General features: G+C 39.2%; 1 protein-coding gene across 1 annotated transcript; it reads right to left on the bottom strand.

Moving 5' to 3' along the window:
- Positions 1–10,434: 10,434 nt before the first annotated feature.
- Positions 10,435–11,373, bottom strand: LOC128636555 (olfactory receptor 1L6-like). Its single transcript, XM_053689550.1, has one exon. It carries the CDS (start codon positions 11,371–11,373, stop codon positions 10,435–10,437), a length of 939 nt encoding a protein of 312 aa, XP_053545525.1.
- Positions 11,374–13,605: the final 2,232 nt, after the last annotated feature.

Below are 13,605 nucleotides of genomic sequence, written 5' to 3'. Positions count from 1 at the left end.
AAATTTTACAGACAAATGGACAAAGGGGAAATTGAGGGCCCTATTCCCGTGGGAACTTACAATCTAGATGAGTAGAAGGATGGGAAACAGGAGGTGGGGACTGCAAAGGTGAGAATGATATTAGTGAGGAGATAGATGAGGGCAACTGTTAGGTTAGTGAAATTAATTTGTTACTGAGTCAGGTGATAAGCTTCCCTGAACAAAAAGGTCTTTAGGGAGTGTTTAAAGGAGGAGAGGTTAGGGGAAAGTCTGACAGCTCGAGGAAGTGCGTTCCAGAGGGTTCGTGCCGCACGAGCGAAGTCCTGTAGTCTAGCATGAGAGGAGGTGATGGTAGAGGATGCAAGGAGCAGGTCATTGTTGGATCTTAGGGGGCGGGATGGAGTATATTTGTTGATAAGTGATGACAGGTAGGGTGGGGCAGCATTGGTGAGGGCTTTGTAGGTGAGGGTGAGAATTTTTAATTGAACTCTGGTGTAAATGGGGAGCCAGTGAAGGGACTCACAGAGAGGTGCAGCAGAAGCAGAGCGTTGAGAGAAGTGGATTAGCTTGGCAGATGCATTTAGGATGGATTGAAGGAGAGAGAGGTGGGAGAGAGGGAGGCCAGTTAGTAGGTTATTGCCGTAGTCAAGTCGGGAAATTACCAGGGAGTGGATTAGCTGTTTAGTAGTTTCAGCGCTCAGAAACGGATGAATTTTGGAGATATTGCGTAGGTGGTTGCGGCAGGATGAAGAGAGCAATTGGATGTGGGGAATGAAGGACAGATTTGAGTCAAGCGTGACTCCAAGGCAGCGGACTTGGGGTGATGAGGAGATAGTGCTGCCGCCAACAGTGATAGAAAAATTAGAAACTAGAGTAAAGTTAGAGGGGGGATTAGAAGTAGCTCAGTCTTGGACATGTTTATATTTAAGAGGTGAGAGGCCATCCAGGAGGAAATGCCCTGATGTGAGGATTGACAGGGATGGATAGGTAGATCTTGGTATCATCAGCATAGAGGTGATAGTTGAAGCCATAGCTGTTGATTAGTTTACCCAGTGAAAAAGTGTAAATAGAGAAGAGTAGAGGAACCAGGACAGAGCCTTGAGGTACTCCAAAAGACAGAGGCAATAGAGAGGAGGAGTCACCAGCAAAAGAGACGGAAAAGGATCTGTTAGAGAGATAAGAGTAATTCCAGGAGAGGGCAGTGTCACAGAGCCCAAGAGAGCTGCGAGTCCGTAGGAGGAGGGGATGGTCAACAGTGTCAAAAGCAGCAGAGAGGTCCAGTAAGATGAGTATAGAGTAGTAGCCTTTGTTTTTAGCAGAAAGAAGATTGTTAGTAACCTTGGTGAGGGCAGTCTCAGTTGAGTGTTGGGGATGGAAGCCAGATTGCAGGGGGTTGAGCAATGAGTTGGAGGATATTGAAGATTTTCATCAGAAAGAACTTTCATAACCAATTCTATGTTCCTATGAATTATTTATAAGGAGCATGTGATCAAATGTCTCTTTCTTATTTCCAATGGGACTCTGTAATCCCAGATACTGCAGCAAGATTAACCCAGTAATACTATATTAGGTTTTTACAGCATTTGGAATCCTTACCAGAGTTCCCATACTCCGTTGTCAACAGACGCCACATGCTAAAACAATAGTTCCAGTGCAGCAACAGATCTATATTCAGTATTATCCTCAGAAAAATCGCTATATACTTCTTACAGTGTTCATAAGCCACACCGCCATAGGAAGAGGTAAAGTTTACCATTTTTGATGTATGTTCCCTATAAGCCGGGCCCAGGCCTATTTAATTTCGACCTCCAGGTATCTGCACTGCTGAAGCCGGATTAATCCAGTAGCCTATTTCAGCTGTAGTAGAAGCAGAAGTTGGTGTTTGATGTTATGGTCCGGCGCTTGTCTGCGCTACAATTTTCACTTGCTCTCCGGTGGCTAGAATGCGGTCGATAGATCCTGCACATCGTATCCGGCTGTAGTCATACCAGCTGTGGTCGCGCCTTTAACAAGTACAAGGCAGCGATCAAGCAAGGAATTTGGTGTGGGGATAGTCTGGGCCTGCTAAGGAGCAGGACACTGCTTCGCGTTGTTATGCAGCTCCTCTCACCGCTCTCGTCCAGACACCCCGCCTTCCGGAAGTCGTTGATAAGTATATTTATTTAACAAAGTTTAAAATGTTATCCATTTATCCTCTGTATTTTTATTAGATAATATTTTGCCCCAATGTATGTTCTTTAATGATTTCCTTAAAGGGACATTCCAGTCAAAATATAAATGCACATAGATTTATTGCATCTTTGAATAGAAACATATTTTCAATATACATGTATTAGCAAAACTGCTTCTATTAAGAGATATCAGTGTTTTTGAGCTAACATTTTTCTTTGCATATGCATGTGAGGCATAGCTGGATATTTTCACTGCACCCACATATTAAATACTGCAGCTGCTTAGAGTATCAGTGGGACTTGTATGATGTCAGCAATTAACAAATTGAGTCATTACCAGATTGTACAAGCACCTTAGGCTCTCCGAATAAGTGTTTAAAATGCTGGTGCACGGTGCATACTTAAATACTCTTTTGAAACAGTTATAGCTTTTATTAGAAGCATTTTTGCTAATGCATGTATATTACAAATATGCTTCTATTCAAAACAAAAATGAACCCATGTGGTTTCCAATTTTGGCTGGAATATCCCTTTATATCATTGCATTTTGCATTCTTAAAATGAAAAGTCTTAGTTAAACCTTTAAGACACTGCTTATGGAAAGTGATTTCAGATGTGACCATATTATGATCACTGTTACACAAATGTTCTGTGACTTCTATGTTTGATATTATATCTGTATTCTTTGATAGCACTAAATGAAATATAGCTTTACTCCTAGTTGGCTCATCTATTTTTTGTGACAAGAAGTTATCCCTGAGAAAATATAAAAATCTGTCTCCCTTAGCTGTATTACTAGTTTAATTGGCCTAGATTATGTTGGAGTAGTTAAAATCTCCCATAATTACAGCACTGGTTGTATTATTAGCAGCCTTTCCTATTTGCATTAGTAGTTGAGTTTCCTCCATGTCACTAATGTTGGGGGGCTTGTAGCATGTTCCTAGTAACAATTCTTTAGGTTTAATATACAAATTCCTCCACCCTTTTTATTACTCCTGACCCTCCTAAATAAAGTATAAACGTCTAAGTTAACTGCGCAGACATATGAATCATCCAAAAAAATAATAAATGAATCCTTTAAAAGTTAAAAGCAAACTTAAATAAAAACAGTTAAATATAAGTTTAAAACTGCACACCTTACACAGCAAACAATTTAAAAACTCCCTTAGTTATCTAACCTTTTACTTAAACAGAGAAACTTACTTAACACAGAGAAACTGAATGCAGTAAGCACTCACAGAGCCAAACTTGAAATTCAACGAACAAACAAATGAGCTATAAATCTAACAATGAGTAGGAACAGCACTATTGAAAGGTGGGTGCTCGTGAAGACTGGTGCACTGCCAATTCAGCCCAAGACTGTCCACAATAAAGGTGATGTCTACAGCACTCAAAGTACAAAAAAATCTTTATTAGGACATTAAATTACAGCAAGGTTTCAGGGTTAATACCCCTTAAACATGCATGATTAAGGGATATTAACCCTGAAACGTCGCTGTAATTTAATGTCCTAATAAAGATTTTTTTGTACTTTGAGTGCTGTGGACATCACCTTCATTGTGGACAGAGCTATAAATCTAGTCATGTATGCAACTATAAACATGCCTCACCACTTCCCCCTAGTGCTGGTAACCATAACTGCAATCACCTCTTCTACAAATAACCAAACTAAGCTCTCCGGCTGTCTCTCGTCATTATTACAGGGACATAGAAGTTATCCAGATAGAATATATACATTTTCAAAAAGACTTTTCTAAGATGCACCTATTATCAAACCTCTTTATCTCTTTCTTTCTTTTTTTGGAAATAAGTCCCTTTCCATGAGAGCATACTGAGGCTCAGGAGTGAACATGTGTCTTGTGCAGTATATGTGTAACATTATTAAAAAAACATTGCTGCAAATACTACCACCATATAGTGCTCATGCTCAAGAGATGTGGTGAGTATACATGCCATGATCCTGTAAAACTCACAGCCCTGTGTACTGTGCTGGTGAGTGTTTTATATGTGTCTAGGGAAAACACAAAGGCCTGAGCACCTTTGTATCTCAGTCTTTTTTGTTGAAGGCATGCATTGTATGACTGTAAGTTAATTGTAAATAAAAGCCATATTTTTTTTCTTTCATGATTTAGATAGAAAATGCAATTTTAAACAACTTTCTACTTCTATTATCTAATTTGCTTCATTCTCTTGATATCCTTTGTTGAAAAGCATATATAGATAGGCTCGGTAGCTGCTGATTGGTGGCTCCCCCATGAGCATTGGTATTTCTTCAACAAAGGAAATCTAAAGAATGAAGTAAATTAGATAATAGAAGAAAATTGAAATGTTGTTTAAAATTGTATTATCTACCTGAATCTTGAAAGAACATTTTTGGGTTTAATTTCTCTTTAAAGACCCAGGGAGGAAGAGACCTTGACGCTGGGGTACTGGGCTTCTCAACATTTGGTCAAATCCTAACTAACTCTTCCATTGTTTGCAAGAGAGTGCCAGACTTTATATGTGTTGTGTGTATGTCTGTATATATATATATATATAACATTAAATATATATATATTTATATATACACACACACAAATATTTGCTTTTATGAAACAAAAAAACATTTTATTTCAGTGAGAGGATGCCTTTTTTGAAGATATGCTGCATAAATTTGATTTTTGTTTGCATTTAATGCACTATATCATAATCCAAAAACTACATTGCAATAAGATAAAGGCATTATATGGTTAAAAATCGTATAGTTGAAACGTATCATGTAGATTGAAAACTACATTGGTTCTGGAAAAAAAAACAAATTGAGTTTTCTACACCCAGGAATGAAATAAAAATGAATGCATAGTAAATTCATACAAAATCTTCCCAGTGGCAGGATAGAGGTAGATTTGATAAAATATGCAAATTGTGAGTCCTTTCACAATCATGAAAGTTTAATTTTTAATTCCATATCCCATTAAGCTCACCTGCTGCCTCCACACTCCAAGTAAACCACTGAAACCCCTATAATAAGCCTCATCATATTCCCCTCATATATTAAAAACAGAGAGCAATGATGGATCTTCTGACATTAAATAGAGATCACTGATTTGTAAGACAATTATTATATAAAATATGCCAAGAGCAAATGAGTGGAATAGAAATAGCCTTCAAAATGTAATCTTTAATACAACAATGTACTATGATGCAATACAGAAAAGAGATAGATATATATATATATATATATATATAGATAGAGATAGATAGATAGATAAATAAATAAATAGACAGAGATAAATAAAGAGATAGTTAGATAGACAGATATAGATAGATAGATGATAGTTAGACAGAAATAGATGATAGATAGATAAATAGATGATAGATAAATGGATAGATACAATAGATAGACAGACAGACAGATAAATAGATAGATGATAGATAGATAGATAGATAGATAAATAGATAGATGGATGGAGAGACATTTAGATGGATAGATAGATTGATAAACAGATAGGCAGATAGACAGATAGACAGACAGTCAGACAGACAGATATATTCATAGACAGATAGACATGTTTAATAGACATCAGTATATATCATACAATAAATGTTTTTAATAAAGGCCAAATTTTAAATTTAAATAATGTATGAAAATTCGGATAATCCTTTTTTTTTTTTTTTTTTTAAATAAACATTTTTTATTGAGGTTGTTAGATATAGTAACAGCAAATAACCAGGTTACATGTCATTAGCATCCATACGTTTTTCACATAGTATTTGACATTGTCATACTAAATAGCTATAAACAGAACACAGACATATAAGCTGTACGCAGATATTTGGAACCTCTTTTTGTTTCGTGAACCATATTCTACCCATCATGATAGATCATAATATATCGTAAACGTCTAGAATTGGGAAGCTTAGTTATAACACAATGGTGAGTGCATTTACAGGTATGAGTGGATAGTAATATGGTTCAAATAAAGGGGAAATCAGCGGACCAGAGCCGCTTATAATAAGGGGAAAGAGTAGGGAGGGGAGGGGGGCGGGCCATAATAATGAGAGTTATGGGAGCTAAGACGAGGCTATTCAGGTTAGACTTTGGTAATAACTTTATGAGTGAGCAGAGGGTTATTTCATTGTATGGGCTAGTAGGAACTAGTGGACCGTATATATATTATAACTGACTAGTATGTTCCTTAGAGTGAATAAAATAGAGCCTCATATAAGCTAATGGAATCCAAGTTGCGAAATAATATGAGATCAAGTAGGATAGCCACTTTTGGGCTTTATAGTAGTTCAAACCATCATGATGGGCCCCTTAAGAGCAGAAATGAGAGGGGTGAAGGGGTACATATTAAAATGGAGAATAATCTAAATGGAGGCTATGTACAGACGTCCATGGGTTATGCGGTACTACAGAACAATATAACTTATACTATAAACACCCCATAAGTAATATCTCAAACATTAAAAAGTTATATGAGCTGTCTCTTACGGATCTTGGAGTAATATAATATAGATACCCCTCAAACATTTGCGCAGAGTAACTATGGGCATGGATCTACTACTTCCATATATAGCAGAAAGCTGAAACATCTATCTCTCCTCAAATAGCAGAACTAAATTATAGAGTAAGTCCGGTTAATATCTCAGAGGTAAAGCCACCCTGTGAGATTTATATGAGATGGGAACTTACGGTAGGTGCCCAGAAATATTACCATGGTAAATTTTATGTAGAGCACCATATACCGCCACATAGACTAGGTGCAGATGTACAAATAGCCTTAACACTAAGTTCTGAGAGACAAATGAACAATTATATAGATAATTAGGCACTTCATAGCTGTACCCTTATGAATGATAACAAAGGAGTATATTACTGCTGAAAGAATTTCCTATTTGAGAGAAACATCCATAATGGATAATGTGCTAGCTTGAGGGAGAGGCTGCTCATCATTTTACTTACTGTGGCAAAGATTAATTTCAGTTTAACTATGGTTACTCAAAACTAGTCACAATAGTCCTCACTGTCTCGGCCGCCGACAGAAGGACCACAAGCGACCAAACAAGTAATGAAAGGTACCATGTCACACTTACTCTTTTACTAGGTTTAACAAAGAAGACTGTAAGTTATGTACAAGCCTTAGGGGTTAGGGTGTCTTATCCAGGAGGGGCTGAATAGGAAATGTAATAGTTTGTCTAGATGAGAATCTTAAATGGCATTCCCAGAGGCTCTTCTAAGTAAAGCATCTCACTATAGCTAGTTTAGGATTGGGCCTCCTTTATACTAATAATATATGAGTTAAAGATATCAGGAAACTGTTATAGGAGCATACTGTAAATAATAAATGTGGGGGGATAAATCAATAGAATATTTTGATGAACATTAAACTCCAATTAAAACTAATTACATTAAAAGTTCTATCCGACTCCAATTCACAGAGCATTCAGGATGTTATCAGAAAAGCACAACTGTAGGAGTTTCAGACGTGTCTGTTGAAGTAACCTCTGTGGATCATATATACTGACTATATTTTGTGATAGCAATGTGCGTTTAATCCCAATCACAACGATCAGAGGGGTAGAAGGCCTTATACTTGGTACATAGTCTCCTTTCACATCTGTAACCGTGAAAGTAATTGTCTCATGTTCTTTGCTGTCGGATGAATCATCTGCACTTTTCAACCATGTAAAATGATCCTCTATGACTCCCTCGTCGGCTGTGGTCTTTAATATGGTGATCGGGGACTTTCCCAAACTAGTTGCTTCTGCTATGGGGTTATAGTGTGATGCACTAAAGAGTACACTAGTTCTAATTACCGGGGTTTCATCATCCAAGGGTAGTTGGTGAGTCACTGGGGATCCCGCTGAAGGCTCCAAATTGACAGGTGGAGGACCGCTAATAATTCTCAAGGAGCTCCAATCCTCCGTGAGAACTGTATGGAGCTCGAGAAAATGACCATCCATCCTCTCTGTCATTTTCTTCAGGAGCGTGATTGCTGCCTCCTCCATCCTAAGTATGCCCTAGTGTCAGTGGATATCCTTATGAGGCTCTGTGAGTACGTTGCTTTGAGTGAGTCACAGCCCTTTTAGTCTTGCTGACGAGTTGAAAGACTGTGGTTTTGCCTTTCCTGGGCTATGTAGAGGAATCACTGGACAAGATGGCGACTCGCGTGACACAGATGCGGCCCTTTACAGGCTCCGTTGTCAGGTCCTGAATTAGCCTCTGGTATTGTAGTAGGTGAGCGCCTTCTAGTAGTCAAAGTTGCCACTTCTTTTAGCTCTAGGTTATGCGGTAGGGCAATGAGTGTCCGAGGAAGGGTTTGTTGAGGCCAGTGTTAGTCCTCTTAATAAGGAGATCTAAGTGGCAGTCAGTAGTTGTGGCGAAACTCCGGATCAAGGTAGAGTTAAGTCAAATTAATTCTGATTTACTGCTATGTTCTTTTCAAAGCTGTTCAGAGCAGATTATATCATCAAATAGCTTAATTAGTGAAACCGCTACGTAGCTACTGAGATGTGCGACTGCTTTAGTCCCCTGTTGGCTCCGCCCCCAGGATGATCCTTTTAATTGTTAACATGGTTTACAGTTTACAGTTTAAAATTGTAACTGGCTCATTATTTTAATGTTTAATGAAATTAGGAATCAGTCATGTTACAATCTGAACCAATCAAACATCAGATTGTCAACCTCTAAAAAGAAACTGCAAGTAAACACAAGACGTGCCGTGCAAAAGACATAGACTTGGTTTTTCAAGGGGTAAATGGTTTTGAAATATAATGTTTGAAAAATTTTGAAATTATTCTTTAAAAAAGTGTTTTGGGTGGACTATTTAACACGTGGGGTTGGTAACACGTGGGGGTGGGGTCTTAATGTCCTTAGAAAACCTAATTTGAATTAAAATTACTTCCCATTTGAAATGTTGACATTATCAAGGAGATACCTGGACCTCCATGATGGTTTAAGCATAATAACTTGTTCAGTTCTATTTAATCTATCTACACATTTCTGGTCAAATTATTTATTTAATAAATGTGATCAGGCTCAAGTGGATAGTCATTAATAAGAGGTGCCCAAGGGCCAAGAAGGCACTCAAAAAAATTCCTGACATTTCAAATCATAGCTACCACCTTATATCTTGATTCCGTTGGCTGCAATTTCATACAGCTTAAAGGGATTCAGATACAACTTGCAATATTAAGATATTTTTTATTTTTACTTAATTCTCTTGTCAAATTTACTTCTATTATCAAATTTGCCATACTATATCTGTTTTCTCTCTACATGTAACTTTGTAGTTTTGTTTACCTTCTTCAGTTGGTTGTATCAGAACAATTTTAAAAGAAACTTTTGGTACGTTATTGGTATATATTTGCATACAAAGAGAGAAGCGCTCTACCAGGAACGAACGATAGCTCATCAGCTAGTTATATGGCGATTTACTACCCAGAAGCAGCCTCTTTTATACCAGTGTGCTTTTCACCGAGGAAAACTTTCCTGAAGTATATCAGTCTGATCCCACCAAGTAAGGTCAGTCCAGCCCCGAAATACCAGGCAATTCTCTTCTGAACAAGGAACATGACAATCTGAGACGATCGTTTCGGCCTCCTATGGGCCTCGTCAGTGAGGTGCAGCCACATTCCTCTAAGCACACTGGGCAAGGAGTCCATGTCTGGTTTCCCCATCACCCATAGGGAGACTTCCCCAGGGTCATATTAATTTGCATACAAAGAGAGAAGCGCTCTACCAGGAACAAACAACAGCTAATCAGCTAGTTCTATGGCAATTTACCACCTTGAAACAGCCTCTTTTAGACCAGTGTGCTTTTCACAGAGGAAATCTTTCCTGAAGTATATCAGTCTGATCCCGCCAAGTAAGGTCAGTCCAGCCCCGAAATACCAGGCAATTCTCCTCTGAACAAAGAACATGACAACCCCAGACGATCGTTTCATCCTCATATGGGCCTCGTCAGTAAGGTGCAGCCACATTCCTCTAAGCACACTGGGCAAGGAGTCCATGTCTGGTTTCCTTTATCACCCATAGGGAGACTTCCCAAGGGTTATATTAATTTGCATACAAAGAGAGAAGCGCTGGTTTATAGTTCACTTTGATGTTTTTTTTATTTTTTTATACAATTGGTTTTCCTTTATCATAACAGAAAACTTTCTCAATAGCTCAAAACAAATATTGCTCATTGTACTTTAGACAAAAACCAGGTAATTAGATTTATTAAATACTTTCCTAAACACCTTAATCTCTTTGATATATGTAGATAGATTTTTTTTCTTCTAATCTATTTTGCTTTCATTGGTCATTCCCCCCCCCCCCACATCTTATGAACTTCTTCACTGCATTTTTTACCTCCTTATTTCTCAAACTATATATAAAAGGATTGAGCATAGGAATAAGGACAGTGTAGAGCACACTGACCACACGATCATACACAGGTGAGTAGAGGGAGCTTGGACGAAAATACATAAATATGATAGAGCTGTAAAAGATAATGACTAACGTGAGATGGGAGGAGCAAGTAGAAAAAGTCTTTTTTCTACCGGAGGATGTGCGCAACCTCAAAACAGCCCTTATAATAAGTGTGTAAGATGCTAAGATAAAAAACATTGGACTCATCACAATAATTGAACCTTCAACAAACATAAACATCTCAACAACAGAGGTATCTGTGCAAGAGATCATCAGCAGGGCAGGTCCATCACAGAAAAAGTGGTGGACAACAGAATCGCAATAAACCAAAAAGGAGAACATAACTGTATACAACAATGAGTGGAGACAAACAATAACCCATGATGAAATGACTAGAAGAATGCACGTCCTTTTACTCATTATGTTTGAGTAACGCAATGGTTGGCAGATTGCTGCATATCTGTCCATTGACATGATAGCTAAAAGAAAGCTGTCCATGTTTCCAACAGCAAGAAAGAAAAACAGTTGTAGAAAACAGCCATGGAAGGTAATAGAGTTGTTTTTTGAAAGGAGGCCAGACAAAACTCTTGGAATGGTGATAGACATTAGGCAAACATCAATGATAGAGAGATTTCCAAGCAAAAAGTACATGGGTGTGTGGAGTTGACTTTTTGCTATAATAAGAACAGTCATGAATGAATTCCCGATTAAACATAGACAATATGCAATCAGTAGGAAGGAAAAGAGTGGGAGGCGCAAAGATGGTTTTTCCGAAAGACCAAGAAGTGTGAAAGTAGCATATGTATGGTTTATAGTCTCCATATTTACTAAATTAAATGTTCAGTAGAAGAAAGTCATGTTGGATGATGATAAGGGACTTAAAAATCAACCCATACGAAAGAAAACATCTTTATGGACAATTTCTATCCAGGTTATTCCAAAATAAATTATTTTTGAACTATATAGAAAAGTATAAAAATTGGCAACTCTAAGTATGTTATTTGAATACACATTATGGTCCATCTTCTTGTGCATTAATTCAGACAGTTTAAATTAGACATATCAATTATTAAATAATGCACCAGTCAGTAGCTCCATATTCTCCGCATTTAGCACCAATGACCTGCAGAAAATGCCAACCAAGTTAATGATAAACAGTCTATGTATTATACTGTCCATTTAAAAAAGGAAAGTTCCTAGTATATTACTTTATATGCATTCTCATAAATAACATCTCATAAATAATACCTTTTATTTTCAGTTAAATATTTTTGATAATGTGATATTGAATAGGAAAAATACTAAATTTAGACACTGATTTAAAAAATGATATTTTTTGAAGTCAAATAGGTAATTGTAATATTTTGATGCTGAAAGAGAAGTTTAGAATGTCTCATTTCTTTTTTTTAATATATATTAGTCCTAAAGCCCTGTGTACACAGGACAATTTTTTAAGTACCGCAGTTCCAACCCTTACTCCCTCTCTATCCCCCCTCTCTTTTGTGCTCTCTCTCTCCCCCATCTCTTTTGAGCTCTCTCTCTCCCCCTTATTTTGCACTGTCTCTCCTCCCTCTTTTACTCTCTCTCTCCCCTCTTGTGCTCTCTCTCACCCTCTTTTGCTCTCTCCCCCCTCTTTTGCTCTCTCTCTCCCCCCCTCTTCTGCTCTCTCCCCCCTCTTTTGCTCTCTCTCTCTCGCCCTCTTTTGCTCTCTCCTTTTTTTGCTCTCTCTCTCCCCTATTTTGCTCTCTCTCCCCCTCTTTTGCTCTCCCTCCCCTATTTTCCTCTCTCTCCCCCTCTTTTACTCTCTCTCCCCCCTCTTTTGCTCTCTCTCTCCCCCCTCTTTTGCGCTGTCTCTCTCCACCCTCTCTTTTGCTCTCTTTCCCCCTCTCTTTTGATCTCTCTCCCCCTCTCTTTTGCGCTCTCTTGCCCCTCTATTTTGCGCTCTCTCCCCATCTCATTTGCGCTCTCTCCCCCTCTCTTTTGCGCTCTCTCCCCCTCTCTTTTGTGCTCTCTCCCCCTCTCTTTTGAGCTCTCTCTCTCCCTCTTTTGAGCTCTCTCTCCCCCTTCTCTTTTGCACTCTCTCTCTCCCCCTCTCTTTTGAGCTCTCTCGCCCCCTCTTTTGTGCTCTCTCTCTCACCCCCTCTTTTGTGCCCTCTCTCTTCCCCACTTTTGCGCTCTTTCTCCCACTCTTTTGTGCTCTCTCTCCCCCTCTTTTGCGCTCTCTCTCTCTCCCTCTTTTGCACTCTCTCCCCCTCTTTTGCTCTCTCCCCCCTCTTTTGCTCTCTCTCTCTTACCCCTCTTTTGCTCTCTCTCGCCTCCTCTTTTGCTCTCTCCCCCTATTTTGCTCTCTCTCCCCCCTCTTTTGCTCTCTCTCTCTCTCTCCCCCTTCTTTTGCTCTCTCTCTCTCCCTCCTCTCTTTTGCTCTCTCTCCCCTCTTTTACTCTCTCTCCCCTCTCTTTTGCTCTCTCTCTCTCTCTTACCCCCCTCTTTTGATCGCTTTCTCTCTTTCCCTTCTCTATTTTGCTCTCTCCCCCTCTATTTTGCACTCTCTCTCCCCTTCTCTTTTGCGCTCTCTCGCCCCCCTCTTTTGTGCTCTCTCTCCCCCCTCTTTTAAACTCTCTCTCTCCCCCTCTCTTTTGAGCTCTCTCCCTCTCTTTTGCGCTCTCTCTCCCCCTCTCTTTTGAGCTCTCTCTTCCCCTCTTTTGTGCTCTCACTCTCCCCCTCTTTTGTGCTCTCTCTCCCCCTCTTTTGCACTCTCTCTCCCCCTCTTTTGAGCTCTCTTGCCCCCTCTTTAGTGCTCTCTCTCTCTCCCACTCTTTTGTGCTCTCTCTCCCCCTCTTTTGCGCTCTCTCTCTCCCTCTTTTGCGCTCTCTCTCTCCCTCTTTTGCGCTCTCTCTCCCCCTCTTTTGCTCTCTCCCCCCTCTTTTGCTCTCTCTCTCTTCCCCCTCTTTTGCTCTCTCTCTCCTCCTCTTTTGCTCTCTCCCCCCTCTTTTGCTCTCTCTCTCCCCCCTCCTTTGCTCTCTCTCTCTCCCCCTCTGTTTTGCTCTCTCTCCC

The sequence above is a fragment of the Bombina bombina genome, chromosome 7, assembly GCF_027579735.1.
Source record: "Bombina bombina isolate aBomBom1 chromosome 7, aBomBom1.pri, whole genome shotgun sequence".
In the NCBI taxonomy this organism is placed as follows: Eukaryota; Metazoa; Chordata; class Amphibia; order Anura; family Bombinatoridae; genus Bombina; species Bombina bombina.
The sequence above is the reverse complement of the archived record's forward strand: the minus strand, read 5'-3'. Positions and strand labels throughout refer to the sequence as shown.